The sequence below is a fragment of the Acinonyx jubatus genome, chromosome C1 (assembly GCF_027475565.1).
Source record: "Acinonyx jubatus isolate Ajub_Pintada_27869175 chromosome C1, VMU_Ajub_asm_v1.0, whole genome shotgun sequence".
Lineage (NCBI taxonomy): Eukaryota > Metazoa > Chordata > Mammalia > Carnivora > Felidae > Acinonyx > Acinonyx jubatus.
The window spans coordinates 14,012,752-14,030,844 of NC_069381.1; the positions used below are offsets into that span (position 1 = coordinate 14,012,752).

General features: G+C 48.0%; 1 protein-coding gene and 1 long non-coding RNA gene across 4 annotated transcripts in view; one reads left to right on the top strand and one right to left on the bottom strand.

Annotated features, from left to right (window-relative positions):
- CAPZB (capping actin protein of muscle Z-line subunit beta) overlaps positions 1–298 on the bottom strand; it is a 133,908-nt gene extending 133,610 nt beyond the window's left edge. For both annotated transcript variants that reach the window (XM_053208111.1, XM_027060238.2), the window contains exon 1: positions 94–298. In XM_053208111.1, the coding sequence (XP_053064086.1) occupies positions 94–96 (3 nt within the window). In that variant the 5' untranslated portion in view covers positions 97–298. The remainder of the gene's footprint in view (positions 1–93) is intronic.
- Positions 254–11,881, top strand: LOC113599508 (uncharacterized). 2 transcript variants are annotated; one of them, XR_003420377.2, is made up of 3 exons: positions 396–2,189; positions 2,428–2,566; positions 11,765–11,881. It is a non-coding gene; the product is annotated as an uncharacterized LOC113599508 (long non-coding RNA). The 2 variants fall into 2 exon arrangements; XR_008292502.1 differs by lacking the exon at positions 11,765–11,881 and having other exon boundaries at positions 254–2,189; positions 2,428–3,308.
- The last annotated feature ends 6,212 nt before the right edge of the window (positions 11,882–18,093 follow it).

The window sequence follows — 18,093 nt, forward strand, 5'->3', positions numbered from 1 at the left end:
CGGGCCGGGGGGTGGGGGAGGACGGCGGAGGCAGGGGGACACGAGCTCCGGCGGGGCCCCCGGGCCTGGGAGAGGGTGACGTCGGGCCTTTACCATGGTGGCGGCGGCGGCGGTCCCGGTCCCGGCGTCTGTGGCTCTCCCCCCCGCAGCAGGGCCCGGCGCTTCCACTTCCCCGGGTGCCCAGGAGTGAACATCCGGGTCAGCGGCCCCCTCCCCCCGCGCCGGGCCGCCGCCACCTTCCTTCCCCGCCCCGGCCGGGCCCGGGCCCGCCCCCACGCAGCCGGCTCTCGGCCAATGAGCGCGCAGGGCCGCGGCGATCGCCAAGTATGGAGCGCGGCGCGGGGGGGAGGAGCGCCGAAGGGGGAAGTGAGGGGCGGGGCCTGCGAGCGGGGCGGAGCTGGGCGCGGCGGCTGGCGGGGTGGGCGGGTCCGTCCGAGGCGCGGGGACCCGGCCGGGGGGGCTGTCAGGGGGTTTCCGCCCGCACCCACGCCCTAAGTCGCACTCGGTGGCTACCGAGGCGGGGGTGGCGGAGCGACAGTGCGCGCGGGCCTCCGGGGCGGGGACGAGGAGGGCCCTGGGACCGGGAGGGGTCAGGCCCGGCCCTGCCCTCCCCTCCCGGTGCACCCGCTGTCTCCCGCGCGGACCCGGAACTGGTGTTGCGGCGGGCCGGTCGGTCCCGGGGAGAGCGTCCGAGCGATCCCGAGGTGTGATCGCAGCGCCACCACTTGCTACGTGGGGACCTGGATCAAGTCGCTGCACCTGAGCCGAATCTCTTAAAAAAAAAAAAAAAAAAAAAAGGAGCCCTAGGCCACGCCATTCATTGGGCGCCCACTGTATACCAGGCCCTGTTGGGGGCACCGAAAGAGAGTTGCACTCGACGTGAAGATGCCCTCAGAGCTACCTGCCGCAGGTAGCTGTGAGGACCCCGCAGGTAGAGATTAGAAAACTGGACTCAGGAAATGTTAGGCGTTTACGACTGTTTTTAAATGTGCTACAGAGAACCAGCCCAGTCGCCCAGTGGGGTTGCCTCACTCCACAGAGTGACTCAGAAAGTTTTTTTTTTCCTTTTCCTTTTTTCTCTCTCACTCGCTCCATTCAACAACTATCTGTTGAGCTTGGTCTAGAAAGCAGAACTAGGATTCTGGCCGTGCTGATAATACCTGCCCTCCCTGGCTTGCTCACTCTATTTTGTGAGAATCAAATCAGGTCAGCTGCGACAGGATTGTAACTGGTTAGTGTTGCACAAATGGTGGGAATTGTTACCACAGGTCAGGCCATGTCCTAGGCCCCCATCCTCAGGGAGCTCAGAGTCAAATAAAAGCTGCCACTGGCATCAAAATCAATACAAGTAAGTGATTAAGGCCTGTGTTACGGGAATTCAAAGAGAGTGGGACTTAAGAATTTTTTCAGTTGGTAAGCATTTATTGAGCACCTACTGTATACTGAGCACTGTTCTAGGCTCTAAGGATAGAGTAATGAATTTGACAGTCCCAGTCCATGACGTGATAGAGGTGGACCCTTGGAGGAAAGACAATCACCTGGTAAGTAAAGATCGTGTCAGGTGGTGATTAGAGGTGGAGAACACTCAGGGCAAGGGAATAGGCAGGCAGATTAGCCAAGTGGGGCAAGGGGAGGGCTAATTTAGAAAGTAACATTTGATCACAGGGAGGCACAAGAACCAGATAGGGCACAGACCCAAAGGGGACAGTCTCTGGTGTGTTCATGGACCAAGGAGGCCCATGGACTGGGCAGCCCAGTTTAACTAGGGGGAGAGCCCTGGAAGCTGAGGTCGGAGGGACACCAAGCAGTGACACGATCAGGCCTAGGCTTGAGCAGGATCAGGAGGTTGCTGTGTTCTGAATGGACTGTAGGGGGCTAGGGCCGGTAGAAAGCTATTTAAGGCATGTTTTATTTATTTAAAAAGCACTTAAATGGGGTTTCCTACGTGATGAACACCGTTAGGCACTTTACAAATAATAATTCACTTCATCCTCAAAACAGAGGCCCGAACAGGTAAACTGAAAGTCACACAGCAGAGAGACGAAGGTGCCTACTACCCTGGGGACACAGTGGACGCAGCAAGGGAAGACCCCTTTCTGGATGTTTGCTGATGACCTGGCGGTGGGCACAGGAAGAAGAAAGGAGTCAGGAATGATGCTAAGATTTTTAGCTTGATCAACAGTGGAAGGGTTAGCCATTTATTGATCTGTGGAAGATGAGAGGAGGAGCAGGCGTTTGTTTTGATTTTTGGTGGTTATTTTTTTCTTTTTTGTGGGGGGAGGGTAAGAGTCAGTTTGGGGCAAGTTATGTCTGAGATGCCCGTTGGAGCTCTGAATGCAAATGTCAAGTGATTGGATGTGGAAGTCTGGAGTTGGGGAAGAAGTTAGAGTTGTATGAGAACTATTAGCTAAGAAATGATATTTTTAGGTACTGAAGGGCCCAAGACATCCAGGTGAGTTCACTTAAGAGGTGAATGTAGAGGAGAAGAGGTCAAGAAGATAAAGAGGAACCAGCAAGGAGACTGAGAAGGAGTGACCTGGGAGGGTAGCAAGAGGACGAAGAGAAGGTGATGTCCTTTTTTTAATTTTTTTTATTTTTATTCTTGAGAGAGACAGAGAAAGACAGGGTGTGAGTGGAGGAGGGGCAGAGAGAGAGGGGGAGACACACAATCCAAAGCAGGCTCTAGGCTCTGAACTGTCAGCACAGAGCTGGATGCGGGGCTCGAACTCACGAGCCACGAGCTCATCAGCTGAGCTGAAGTCAGACGCTGAACCGACTGAGCCACCCAGGCACTCCAGGTGGTGTCCCTTCTTAAAGGCAGGGGATAAGAGTATGAGGGAAAGGTTTATGATAGAATAACACTTGAACTGTTTACTTGAAAAAAATAAGACTGACAGGGAACCTTGCTGTTCCAAATGCATTACCTGTATTTTCTCATTTAATCCTCATACAACCCTGTGAGGTCAGTGCCTATTATTCCCATTTCACAGATGAGGGAGCTAAGGCACACAGAGGTTAAGAAACTTGCTCCAGACCACATAGCTAATGAATTCAAAGCCAGGCAGTCTGGGAACAGAGCCCACATCCGTAACCCTAAGTCTGATCCTGTTGCTTCGCTGCTCACAAAGTTAAGTCACATCTGGGGCACCTAGGTGGCTCAGTCGGTTGAGCATCCGACTTCCACTCGGGTCACGATCTCGCAGTTTCTGAGTTCGTGCCCTGCATCGGGCTCTGTGCTGTCAGCACGGAGCCTGCTTTGGATCCTCTGTTCCCCTCTCTCTGCCCCTCCCCTGCATGCTCTCTCTCTCTCTCAAAAATAAATAAACACGGGCGCCTGGGTGGCTCCGTTGGTTAAGCGCCCGACTCTGGCTCATGTCATGATCTCACGGTTCATGAATTCGGGCCCATGTCGGGCTCTGTGCTGACGGCTCAGAGCCTGGAGCCTGCTTCGGATTCTGTGTCTCTCCATCTCTCGGCCCCTCCCCTGCTCACGCTCTGTGTCTCTCTGTCTCTAATAAATAAACGTTAGGGGAAAAAATTTAAAAAAAAAAAAAGGTCACATCAGACAAGAGGCTCGGGGGACAGCCCCCTCAGTCTCTCTCATGCAGCTCTGTTTTCTCTTCTTTGGATACATCTGCTACATTCTTTATGGTCCTGCACCCTCAGCTTGCTTATACCACTATTCCCTCAACATTTCAGCCTGCTTGGGGTCTATCCTGGTGGTCTTTGTTCCTCCTTCATTCTCTGCGTCAGCTTGCTCTATTACCTGGCAAAGTATTTTTCTGTTTCATAGTTCAAATCCCGACAGAATCCAATGGCCTCATCTCATGTCTTAATGATGGCAGCTTGTTGGATAGATCCCCTGCTGATCCCAGATTGATTCCCCACACGTTGGATCCTACCCCTGACCCGTCAACCATTGCCATGACCATGGGGCCATGGGCATTAGCATGGCAGCCTGCCAGGGGCTGCGGGTTAGCAGCAACAAACACCATAAATATTTTTAGTACTCTTTCTCCCCCCCTCCTCTTTCAAAAACCCAACCCCCCTTGAAGTTCATGCTGTCATATTTTCCAACGGCCACCTCTCCTTTTTTTGCCCTCATGAACTAACCTCCTCCCCTCTTGTACCTTTATGACTTCAGCATCCATAAGCATAATCCATCAGAAATCTTACTGACTCCTCAAGGATTTCTTCCTTACCAATGAGTTTTTCCTTCCCTCTGCCTTAAGTACCCGCTCCCACAGCCTCACCTTGAACCTGCTCCCGCCCATAATTGCACAGTCTCAGAACACACAATTGCAAATATCTCATATCCGACTTTAACCTCATTACTATAGTATCACATGCAAGCATTATTTCAACCTCATCAAGCCCTGCAAACCTTCGACCCTGCCAGGTCTTTGCATTTATCTTCCCGTTCACGCTCACCTCCCTCCTCGCCCAGCTTAGTAATGAACGCTACACTCACTTCCTTGCAAAAACCAGTAAGCCCTTGCCCCTCTCTTTTCTTCTAACTGGCACCAACCTTGTTAAGCCTGGCTATTCCCCAACACTCTGCCTGCCTCGGAACGTCGGAATGTTGCTGGCAAATTGAAAGTGACTGGTGTCACTCCGGATTGATGTCCACAAATTTCAAATGAGCCCTCAATCCTGGCTAGCAGGATTGCTACCTCTCTGCCATATTCTGTCCCCCTTGCTACTCTGCGAGGATGATCTATCAGCCTTGACCCTCGGTCCCCTTTTCATCCTTCACTCTAAGCGACGGGCTTGCCTCATACTTCACAGACATAACAGTATGAATCAGAACCTTCTGGTCTACCAACAACTCTGCATCTTAGCCACGTTCTCTGCCTTCTGGCTTTTGAATGAAGGGTTTGTGCACCCATCGAAGCTGACATCTCCACTCCTACCCTGGATTCCTCTTTCCTTAATCCTCAGTTTCTCCCTCCATACTGGATCATTCCCACCTGCACAAAATAACATGCCCTAATATCTCGTATCCTAAGAAGTTTCAACAACACAAATCTTGATCCCACATCTCTTTATAGCCACCTCCCCATTTGTTTGCTCCCCTTCACCCCAGCACCTTGTGAGTTCTCTGCAATGGCTGTTCCCACATCAACTCCAATTTCTCAGATCAGTCTGGGGTTAGCTTCTGCCTCCACCCGTCGGCCTGGAAACCATGTCGTAGAAGCCAGTGGTCGCTTCGGGGTCTCATCTTACAGCTGACCTCATGGTGTTTGCTGCATCGGTCACTCTCCTTGATGCGCCCCTCTCGGTGCTCTGGCTTCCTCTGAGTTCCCTTTGACGCCTCCTTGTCTGTATCTACATACTCTTTTGGTTGCTCTGGGTGTTCAGTATCTAGAACATAACAGGTGTTCAATGGAGGTCTATGAAGTGAGATAGTAGTATCCACATCATAGGAGTGATTCTTGTGTGAACGAGTGGACCAAGATCGACCAATAGAGTATGGCTACTTTTTTTTTTAAATTCTGTTTTTAATGTTTCTTTACTTTTTGAGACACATAGCACAAGCCGGGGAGGAGCAGAGGGAGAAGGAGACACAATATGAAGCAGGCTCCAGGCTCCGAGCTGTCAGCACAGAGCCAGACACGGGGCCCGAACCCACAAACCGCAAGATCGTGACCTGAGCCGAAGTCGGCTGCTTAACTGACTGAGCCACCCAGGTGTCCCAAAGTATGGCCACTTTTAAATGAGTGCTTACTACATGCTACACTCTTCCCATGCATTACCTCCCTAATTCCTCCTAACAATCCTTTGAGCTAGGAACTTCTATTTTGACCATTTTATGAAAAATGAAGCTGAGCCTTAGAGATGGCTTGCATAGGGGCGCCTGGGTGGCTCAGTCAGTTAAGTACCAGGCTTTGACTCAGGTCATGCTCTCACAGTTCCTGAGTTTGAGCCCCTGCGTCGGGCTCTGTGCTGACAGCTCAGAGCCTGGAGCCGCTTCAGATTCTGTCTCTCTCTCTCTGCACCCCCCTGCTTGTGCTCTCTCTCTCTCCCAAGAATAAATAAAAATTTTTAAAAAAACACTTTTTTTAAAGAAATGTCTTGCCTAAGGTCACACAGACAACGCATGGACGAGTCTATCGTGACTCTTTATGACTCAGCGTCTGTCCCGAGCATCACTAAATTGAGATCATGTGTAATAAAGTGTTTTGTCAGTGCCAAAAGGTGATGCTACGACACATAGCACATAGCAAGGCAATTTACACATAGTAGGGGCCCATAAGTGTTTGCTGAGTGGAGGCAGGGTGGGAGGAAACCCCCGAGCCAAATTGTACTGTCAGCCGAGGAAAGAAAAAGCCATCTTGAGGACCTCAGAGAAACAGCCTTCCACAGCACGTCGAATCTTTTGCGATGCTTATCAGCCAATACAGGACACAGTAGAGCAGGAATTACCCAGAAGCTTGCCCAACGTGGCTTGTCCTTTTCGTTAAGTCCCCACAGCTGGAAATAGTGGGTTAATAAAGGCACACCATCTCAGGGGACTGGGGCTTGCTTAGCTCCTAAATCCCCTTTGATTTAACAGGCCTGCTTTCTGAATTGGGGATCTTCTTGGATTACTAACAGTGGTTTTAGATGTTTTACTGTGTCTTTGGAGATACAAGAGAACACTAGGATTAGCCAGCTTTTAACCTCTCTCTATACTGAATTCTATAGGCAAGGGGTTTCAATCATATTCCTTGAACATTCTAATTCCATATACTACAGTTTCAGTGGGATTTAGGGGTCTTGTTACCAAAGTATCAGAAGGAAGGAACACCACCTGGTAATGTCATCTTCCCCATCGTTCAGCTGGTTCAGAGGTCACTTCTGGGGCATCCTCTCTTTTCTACGACTCAAGCCTTTCTCATGCTCAGACCTTTAGTTTGGGGAGAATTGAGTCCACCCCCAGCTCCAGAGGAGAGGATCCTGATTGCCTGAAGACAAAGTATGGCCTTGGCCATACTAATGGGTTTGGGAATGGACCATTAACCTAAGTTGGGCCACAGCACTTTCTGCAGAACGCTAATCAAAATAAACTGCGTGAAGGGAGTTGGTCCATCAAGTAAGTTTGGGAAATGCTATAAACGATATTCCCTCTTGGGGATTCTCTGCTCACAGGAACCTTACACTTCAATTATGATGTCTCTTCCCAGACTGTTCAACTGCTCCCTCTCAACTAGATGCTTTTGCTGTGCTTTTAAGCATCCCTAAGTACTTTCCATCTCACGTTTAAAAAGAAAAAAAGGTCTACATGAAAGCCACCCCTACACCAGCCTACCTCCTATCTCCCGTCTTCCACAGCTACAGAATTGTCAGGCTGTCCTCTGACTTCCTAACTTCCCATCCTATGCCATCACTCCTCCATAGAAATGACCCCGAGGTTGCCCATACATCCATGTCGAAAACACATGGGCTTTGCTCAATCCTCACCTCCTTCGACTCTGGTAGCATTTGACACCATTGGGCACTTTCTCCTTGAAGTACCTTCTCCCATTGGCTTCCAGGACACCGTGTGACTCTCCCAGTCTTAATCCTACCTCTGTGACTGCTCCTTCTCTGTGTTCTTTGCAGACTGTGTCTCTTCTACACAACCATTAAATGATGGGGTCCCTTGTGGCTCAATAGTAGGCTCTTCTCTTAAATTGTGCCCTCTCCTTAGGCCATCTCAACCACGCTCCTAGCTTCGGTGACCAGCTGGCTTCAGTCATGAGCCCACCCCTGAAGCTGGCAGGAATGGGGATGTGATCATGGGCGGGGCATTTCCCTGGTGATGGGAGGAAATTGGAGTACTGTGACCAAAAGAAGGAGAAAGGGATGCTGGAGAATAGGGGAAAAAAAAAAAAAAAAAAAAAAAGATGGTTATTACAGCCATGCATTCTGGGTAAACTCATGCAAAACAATGAAACAGGCACGTTTTGGGTCTCAGAAATTTGTATCATAGAACCCCTATGCAGGACTGAGTACCGGCAAAACAACAGCCTGATTTCCTTGGAAGACGGGACACTGTGTGGTTAGTAGAAGAGGAGCCTTGGCTAGACAGCTTAGATCAACTTTTTCCACCCCTTAGCATCTTGCAAGAACACGTGGCAAGAAGCAGGGAAGTAAACAGGCCACCTGCAATCCACTTCTTTTTAATATATCCCCAAAGTCAGTGCCAAGAGGACCTCTTAGTCCGAGGTTAGACACCATCATCTCAGGGCTTTTGTTTTTGCTCTCCTAGGGGGTACCTGGAGAACTCACAGCTGCCTTCTGCTAGACCAGAACTATGTGTATCCTGACCATCTGTGGGGTCTTGCTCAGAGTTACGGAAAGGCCTCTCACATGTGGGCCAGCTGTTGGAGTTTTTACACGCATACTTGGGAGAATTCATGTTTGGTTTATTAAGCTGGCCAGCCAGCCACCCACCAGGCTTGGGATGGGCCTCTACAATGTGTCTGAGGCTGACCCTGCCTCTGCCATGTAGTTTTTTTCTGACAGTCCCCTCAGAAGCTGAGTTTGGGAACCCTCCTGTTCTGGGTTCTCCCGGAAACCCTGTGTTTTGCACACCTTTTCACTTGCAATTTGTCCCCTCTGCTTTCAGGGCTCCTTGAGACAGAAACTCCAAGTCCTCTCATTAATAATTAGCATAGTACCTGGGATATGGTGCCCTGTGAATGAAGCCTGTCCAAAGATGAGCCAGAGAACCTCCAAGCACAGTCGTCCGGGATGCAAACCTCAGCTCCTCCAAAGCACTCATCCCGCGTTCCAATCAGACATTGCAATGTTGCAAATGAAACTAGACCAGATGCAGAACGGACATAGGAGCTGGTATAGGGGCGGGACTTAGGGACCAGTCTAGTGAAACGGTGCAATAGTAAATCAGAACAACAACCCACTGAAAATCAAATATTTAAAAATGCCATTTATGAGGGGCGCCTGGGTGGCTCAGTCAGTTAAGCGTCCGACTTCAGCTCAGGTCATGATCTCGCGGTCCGTGTGTTCGAGCCCTGCGTCAGGCTCTGTGATGACAGCTCAGAGCCTGGAGCCTGTTTCAGATTCTGTGTCTCCCTGTCTCTCTGACCCTCCCCCATTCATGTTCTGTCTCTCTGTCTCAAGAAAATAAACGTTAAAAAAATTTTTTTTTAAATACCACTCATGAGGGCGCCTGGCTGGCGCAGTCAGTAGAGCATGTGACTCTTGATCTCAGGGTCATGAGTTCTAGCCCCATGTTGGGCATAGAAATTACTTAAACAAACAAGCAAGGAAAAACACACAAAAAAATACTTAGGGATGGGGCGCCCAGGTGGCTCAGTCGGTTAAGCATCCAACTTTGGCTCAGGTCATGATCTCACGGTCCATGGGTTCGAGCCCCGCGTCAGGCTCTGTGCTGACGGACTTAGAGCCTGGAGTCTGCTTCGGATTCGCTCTTTCCCTCTCTCTCTGCCCCTCCCCTGCTCACGCTCACTGACTTTCTCTCTTTCTCTCTCTCAAAAATAAACATTAAAATTTTTTTAAAAATTACTTAGGGATACATTTAATGAAAGATATACAAGTCCTGTGTACCCTGAAAACTAGAAAACATTGCTCAATAAACAGATGTCCCCTATTCATGGGTTGGAAGACTCAGGATTGTTCAGATATTCATTCTGACAATCTATAGATTCAGTGCAATCTAATTAAACATCCCAGCAAGTTTTTTTTTCCTTCTAGAAATTGACAAGCCGGTTTTAAAATGTACATGGAGGGGCACTTGGGTAGCTCAGTCGGCTCAGGTCATGAGCTCACGGTTTGTGGTTTCGAGCCCAAACCTGCTGACAGTGTGGAGCCTGCTTGGGAATCTCTCTCTCTCCCTCTCTGTCTGTCCCTTCCCTGCTGGTGCTCTGTCTCTCACAAAATAAATAAATACAACTTAAAATTTTTTTTATAATAAAATGTATCTGGAAATGCAAAGACCTGGCATGAGGCTCTTGAGGGAGGAAAATAAAAGTGAGAGGACGCGCCTGCTACCTGATTTCAAGACCTACTGCAAAGCTGTAGAAATAAAAACAGTGTGTCATTGGCAGAAGAGACGCACAGATCAATGAAACAGAGTAGTCCAAAATTAGACCCACACATATACATCCAAATAATTTTTGACAAAGATACCAACGTATTTCAGTGGGGGAAAAGTGTTTGCAACAAACGGTACCAGAACAACTGAAGATCCATGTAGAAAACAGTGAATCTTGACTCGTACGTCATTCCATGCGTAAACATGAACTCAGCTGCATCACAGACCTGGGGCACCTGGTTGGTTCAGTTGGAGGAGCATGTGACTCTTGATCTTGGGGTCATGAGTTCAAGCCCCACGTTGGCTGTAGAGATTACTTAAAAATAAAATCTTTTTTAAAAAAAGCTAAAACTCAAGCTCCTGGAAGACAACATGAGTGAAAATCTTTGCAACATTGAGCAGGCAGAAGTTTCTCAGGATACAAAACACACTAGCTACAAAAAAAAAAAAAAAAAAAAAAAAAAAAACCTGATAAATTGGACTTGATTTTTTTTAATTTTTTATTGTTTATTTATTTTTGAGAGAGAGAGAGAGACAGTGTGAGCAGGGGTGGGGAGGAGGCACAGAGAGAGGGAGACACAGAGTCCAAAGCAGCTCCAGGATCTGAGCTGTCAGCACAGAGCCCAATGTGGGGCTCAGACCCACAAGTTATGAGATCATGACTCAAGGCCAAGTTGGAAGCTTAAGCGACTGAGCCAGCCAGACGCCCCAAATTGGACTTGATTAAAATAAAACAATCCTGCTTTTCCAAAGATACTATTTAAGAAAAGGATTTCAGAACCATGTAAAGCATTGTTTAACTTTACATAGGACTTAAAATCTTTTTGAAAGAAAATGGCATTCTCTTCACTACATGAGCTCCAATCCTTCCAAATAAATAAACATAAACATTAGCTTTATTTTTTAGTCAAGGGAACCAATGGAGTGCATAGCATAAGAGGTCCTTTGTTGAGATTGTTAACTCCCAGGACCAGGCTAGACCCAACGACCTATTTATTGAAGGCAATTGATGTCATTAGAGTCAGAAAGACTCCAGATTCTGGCCGAAAAGAAAAGCAGAGGTCAAAGGCAGAAAAGTGACTGCAAATATCTGGCCCAGCAGGTAAAGTGACTGTACATAGGGAAAATGAATCACCAAGTCTGAAGGTAGGCAGGTGGGGGACAGCATGCAAAGGAGAAAAGCAGAGGGCATGATGGGTCAGGTTGATTCAGCACAGAGGCCCAGAGTGATGACGGTAGGGATGGAGCTCATTTCTAACCCTCACTGGTGCTCACTGGTTTGACAGCTTGAAACAGCCAGGCAGGAACAGACATACTTGATTTCAGATCCTATGAGGTCTGACCCCATGTAAAACCTATCTGTATCAAGCAAACTCCAATTGCCAGACTTCTCTGTTAGGCGCCACTCCCCGGACAACTGCCATTGTAGTTCTGTTGGCTTCATCTGGATGGCTTTTCATTCTTTGCTCCACACTAGCTATGATTGCTGTAGGTACGTAGCACAGGCAGGTCACCTGTTCCACTTCCTCTTCCCGGATGCAAACATCGTCTGCATTTCCCAGCCTCCTTCGAGGTAGGTTGTGGTCATGAAACTGGTTTCATCCAATGGAATGTGGGAGCAAGTAACATGAGCCACCTCCAGGCATGGCCACAAAAGGCCACTTGTAACCTGCCTCATTCTCTCTCTCTCTCTCTCTCTCTCTCTCTCTCTCTGGTCATCAGCCAGCCGAATGCAGAGGAAGCAAGAGAAGACTCCACGATGGACGAAGCCTGAATCCCCTCCCAGGACAGTTCACAGTCCCATTGTCTCAGGGAGAAAATAAACCTGTATGGTCGTAAGTCACTGAGAACTGGTCGTAAGTCGTTTCGGCAGCTAACGTTATCCTGACCAACACAAGTCTCAAGAGCTCCCCATGATAGCTTCCAATATAGCGGGTAATGTTTGGGGCCACCAATTTAAGCAGGATTTCCATACCAGTGTGAAGGTTCCATAGGTATCTCAAGATAGAGTTGGTGAGACGGGACAAAGGTCACACAGCTACATGGATGGTGAGCCGGGGTTTGAACGGAGGTCTGTCTGACCCCAAACCTATGCTTTTCTCATTCTTCCACATTACCCAAAAACAGAGGTGTTTAGATGTTTCGAGTGATGATCATCACGAGGATAGGCTGTAGGGCTCTGCATAATTTACTCTCTGGCACATTTGTGCTATGTATTTTTTTTTTTAAGTTTATTTGTTTTGAGAGAGAGAGAGAGAGAGAGAGAGAGAGAGTGAGATGGAGAGAGAGCGCTCGAGCAGGGGAGGGGCAGAGAGAGGGAGAGAGAGAGAATCCCAAGCGGAATCTGCCCTGTCAGTGTGGAGCCCAGCACAGGGTTCAATCCCATGATCCTGGGATCATGACTTGAACCAAAATCAAGAATTGGACATTTAACCGACTGAGACACCCAGGTGCCCCATCTGTGCTCTGTGTTACTATAGAGCCTCCACCGCTTCCCCACAAGCCAGTGAGATTGAGTATATATGAACATTTGAATAGGTAATGGAATCCTCATTTTCATATCAACATCATCCCCAAGGGCTGAAACGTGGGTGATTAAAATTATTATCTGTTTCTCTAGCCAGCAACCCAAATGTTCACCAGTCTGGTAAAGACTCTGGGGACCATGCCAGAAATATAGCTGTCTTCCTTCACCGTCCACTTCTTCCTTTCTGCCTCCACCATCCCGATCATAAACTGGGCTCTCTGCTGAATACGTGCATCTTCTTTCCCCCTGCAATGTTGAAAGAGCAGGCGATAAAGCCCCTATCTCCTGGTTTCCACATCTATAAAATGGGGGTGTGATACCTACCACATACAATTGTTGTGAGATTTAAATAAGCAATCAACGGGTGGCATATAGGATGCTGTTCATGTTTATGCTAATCATTATGCACCCCCCACCCCCCCAACAATCTCTCTCCACTGTTCCCACCAAACATCAAATGAGTCTTGGTATTTTGTGAATACATTTGCCAGTCTTATCACGGTGTCCCTGTGTTTTATGCCTAGTTATGTCAGCCTTGTATATCTGTGACCTTAAACGCCAAGTAGGCAGAAAACCCATGATTGCTAAGTATTTATGGGTCCCCTGACCAGACGATGAATTCATTGTTCCAACCACAATAGGACACCATTGAGCACTTTCTATCCCATGAGCTTTATATAAGGAGGCTCCAGGAATAAGACTCTGTTTCTGCCCAGTAGGATGATCAGAGGGAGGATTTTTTAATGTTTATTTTTGAGAGTGTGAAAGAGGGGGAGGAGCAGAGAGGGCAGAGGATCTGAAGCAGGCTCTGTGCTGACGGCCGCGAGCCCGAGCCCAAGCCCAATGTGGGATTTGAACTCACGAGCTGCTAGATCATGGCCCGAGCCGAAGTTGGATGATTTAAAAAAGCATGGCAGCTTATTATTCTTAAAAATAGCATTTTAAGGAGCACCTTGGCTGGCTCAGTCAGCGGAGCGTGCAGCTTTTATCTTGGGGTTGTGAGTTGGAGCCCCACATTGGGTGTAGAGATTACTTAAAATCATTGTAAATATTTATTTGTTTGTTTGTTTGTTTGTTTGTTGTTTATTTATCTTGAGAGAGAGCGTGTGTATGCACGCAGGTGCACACGTGCAGGGGAGGGGCAGAGAAAGGAAGACCGAGAATCTGTGCTGTCAGCACAGAGCATGACACGGAGCTCAGTCCCACCAACTGTGAGATCACGACATGAGCCAAAATCAAGAGGCAGGTGCTTAACTGAATGAACCACCCAGGAGCTCCCCTCCAAATTTTTAAAATGGTATTTTAAGCATCTGGCTACAGAAATACCTGCTCATTTTGGAAAAATTATAGATAAAAGCATCAAAAAAAATACTCAAGAAGCAATCACTGCCGTCTTTTTAGAACCTATCCTTCCAGGGTGTGTGGGTGGCTCAGTCGTTTAAACATCTGGCTCTTGCTGGGGCACCCGGGTGGCTCAGTGGGTTAAGCCTCCGACTTCGGCTCAGGTCATGATCTCGGAGTTCATGGGTTCGAGCCCTGCATCGGGCTGTGTGCTGACAGCTCAGAACCTGGAGCCTGTTTCAGATTCTGTGTCTCCCTCTCTCTCTGCCCCTCCCCTGCTCATGCTCTGTCTCTCTCTGTCTCAAAAATAAATAAACATTAAACAAAAATTAAAGAAAGAAAAGAAAAACATCTGGTTCTTGGTGGCAGCTCTGGTCATGACCTCATGGTTTGTGAGTTCAAGCCCCATGTTGGGCTTCATGCATGGAGCCTGCTTGGGACTCTCTGTCCCTCCCCTGCTCACACTCTGTCAAAATAAAGAAAGAAAGAAAACAAAACAAAAAAAGAAACTGTCCTTCTAATCTTTTTTTTCTCTGTTGCACATATATAAATATTTTACAAAAATGGGATCAATTTTTATAACCTGCATTTCCCCATATTATTAATATTATATTTATTAATATTATTAATTAATAATATTAATTAATAATATTAATTAATTGATATTAATTAATATAATTAATATTTCACACTTTATTAAAGATTCTCCTATAGCATAATTTTTAGTGGTGCCTTAGTATCCATTGTATGGATAGATCATGATTTTTTTCATCTTTTTTTTTTAAGCGTTTATTTTTTGAGAGAGTGTCTGAGCAGGGGAGGGACAGAGAGAGGTGGGGGGACAGAGGATCCAAAGCAAGCTGCGCACTGACAGCAGCGAGCCTGATGTGGGGCTGGAACCCATGAGCCGTAAGATCATGTCCTGAGCTGAAGTCAGATGCTTAACCGACTGAGCCACCCAGGCGCCCCTAGACCACGATTTTTTTTTTTTAAAGCAACTCCCTCATGTTGTACAGTTAGGTTATTTCCAATTTTTCACCATTATTAGCAATGAACATCTCTGAATGCATTCCTCAGGTCACATCCCTAATTATTTCCTCAGAACCCACAAGTAGAAGTTAGCATCAAAGGAAGGGCACACTGTCAAGGTATTTCCTACCTTGCCAAGTTCTCGATTAGGAAAATCACACCAATTCGCAACCCCACCAGCAGTGTGTAAGAACGCTATCATAAAGGCTTTTGTCCAAGATGATGATTACAAAAAAAAATAATCAAGAAGATAAGTGTTTGCTAAGGGCTTGCCCCACGCCAGCTGTGTTTATTTGTTGAACTCTGTAGCCATGTTCCTTGGACCAAATGCTGAAGGTCCTTCAGACTCTTTATTTAGTGCCTCTTTCAACACCCTGACACTTTGACCCAAGTTTTATCCGCAGGAAAGGAGATTTCTGGTAAATACGGTTTCCAGTTTGGAAACTCAGTTCAAGGACTTCCACGTCTTGTCCCAGCATGGACCACCTCTGTGATTTTAACTGCTGGGAATCAGTCAGAAGGGGCTGCTGCTGACTTGGGGCCGAGGGTGTACGTGCTTGTAAGAAATGAAAGAGCTGGTTTGGGGTGAAAAAGTCATGTTCCGAGGTACAAAGGAAAAACCAATAACAACCCAAGGGTTTGGAGTTTCATTTGACCTGCTCTGATAATATCACTATGGTGATGGGCTCCGTAAACAGTTGCAAAACAGCAAGATGAAAAGGAACGAGCCAGTTCCACCCAGGAGATCTGGAGTTATTTTAGGGATCAAGGCAATGTCATCTGGGGTAAATATGGAATGCAAAATCTGTTCTTTTAATAATCATCCCCTTCTTTTGTGAAGCTGAACAAAGGGCCGGCAGATCGGTCATGTGTGTCTTCAGGGCTGAGAAGGAAGCACGGCCAAAAGAATGGAAATAGTGCTTAATAACAGATGCGGGGTTGAGTCTTCTCACACCCTTGGCCTCTGGGACTCCTGCTGAGTCCGGTGTGGAGTCCAAGCGTGGAACACGGGTGATGTTGTCGGGAAGGGCCGGCCTGGTTGGAGAGGCTGGGATCGGGACCGCCGGGAACTGAACTTGGTTGTCTGCCCCTGACCTTGATTCCTGGGCCAGAGCGGGTGGAGGGAAGCATCTTCAAGGCCACAGTCGGCCTCCAGAGCATCACCATCTGCCGCGGATGACATCTGCCACTCCCATCCCCATGCTGTTCTCTTTGAACCCCTGACTCAGCGAGCCCTGTTCCAAAAAAGCAGAACTCGCTATTTTTGCACCGAGAAAAAAAAATGTCAGGCGATACACTTGCTGAACTCCTTCCTGACCCCGAAACTCTTACTCTTTACCCTTAACCCCTTGCTCTTTGCTCCCTTCTCTCTCCCCCGCCCCACCCTCCCCACCCCCCCACCCCCGGCTTCTGTTTCAGGCTGCTAAATTGCAACCTCCACCATTCTGTCTAGTGAAAACTATCAAGGGAAAAGATTTTTTTCTGCAGCCACGGAGGCAGGAGCAGTTCCTGCCACACGGAAGTTTCTCCGTAAGTGCCGGCTGGTAAGAACTGAACTGAAAAGCCCATGACTACCCTAAAGTGGACGTTTCCACAAGTGTATCTGAGACAATGGCTATGTGTTCATTCATTCACCCGTTCAACAAATATTTGAGTACCCACTAGAGGCCACAGCTTCTGCTGGGGATTGGAGCGAGAGCTCCGGGCCTGTCCTTACAGAGATTACATTCTAATGTAATTAGAATCAAATCAGGTCGACCCCAATACCTCGGTGGTGACCACAATTGTCATCCTATCATAGAGCCTTCTCCGATCATTGGACATAAAATCACACTCACCCCCCGTTCCCTGTTTAATTTTTCTCCCCAGTACTTATCATCCCAGGGCATGTTATATATATACACTTTTTTGGTTTTTGGTTTATTCGTCGGCCTTCCAATGCAAAAATATATCCCCTTTGACAGTGATTTGTCTTTGGGGTTCACTGCTGAAGCCCCAGGACCATGCCTAGCACACAGCAGGTGTTCAAACAAATATGTGTCAAATCAATTTGTTCAATGAACTGATTAGTCCCCTGGAACTTTCTAGCAGAAATCTCCAGGGAAGGAGCTGAGAAGAACTCCAGAGGATCATAACAACAAATTACAACTGTCCCGGGCTCTGTGATTTCTAAAGCAGAGGGCCATATGCAGGGGTACTCGGGGGACTTCACCTCCTGATTTCCTCCTTGTAAAGTGGAAATGATAATGCCTACCTTTGGGAACTGTTGTGGCAGGTGGATAAGGTAATACACGTTAATCACCCACCCTGGGACCCCGTAGGTGGTAGGGGTAGGTGCCCCGTGTCTGCGGAGGAAAACTCATGTTTCTTTATTATTTGAGCTTCATAATTCCGCGTGGACATTATCATTATCGCCACTTAACTGACAAAGAAAACAGAGCTCACGGAGGCTTAGTGATCTGCTCATGGCAGCTCAGGTGGGACTAACCCCCCCCCCCCCGCCCCCAGGAGGGGCAGAATGCCTTATCTGTAAGCCCACAGCTGCCAGCTCTGGCAGGAAAGCACATCTCACAAGCGCCTCCTAATTCCTCCTCTGCCCTCACTTTGCTGGTGCTGTTTTCGGTGGCCACACCACCCATTGCTGTGGGAAGGAGGAGAGCTCTGGGAAGTAAGCCTAAGCAAGAAGGATTGCGCACTCCGTTAGGAGGTGAAGGACAAATCTCCCTCCCCCGCCCATTCTGCGGCCTCCCGCAGTGCCTCCCTGAGTTTTCTATAGCTCCCACTTCTCCAGTGTCTTGGGGATGCTTGGCCTCCCAACATCTATGCCAGTGGGGATTCTGGTCCAATCCAGGGCAATGGGCCAAGAGACTTATCAGCATAAACAAATCTCAGGTTATGTGGGAGGCAATTTACAAATGTCCAACCCGGAAAGGCAGCCATTGCTGTTCCCATTTTATGGATGAGAAAGGTGAAGCCCAGACAGATGAATGATCTTGTTGGAGGTCATGTAGCTACCAAGGGAGGAAGGCTCTGGATCTAAAGCCACATCTGCCTGCCTTAGAAGCCCATGCCCCTCAGTCACACCAAAGTATGGGGTGAGCGTTAGGGAGGTAGGTGCCCAAGGATGCCTATCCCAGCATTATTTTGAAGGAAA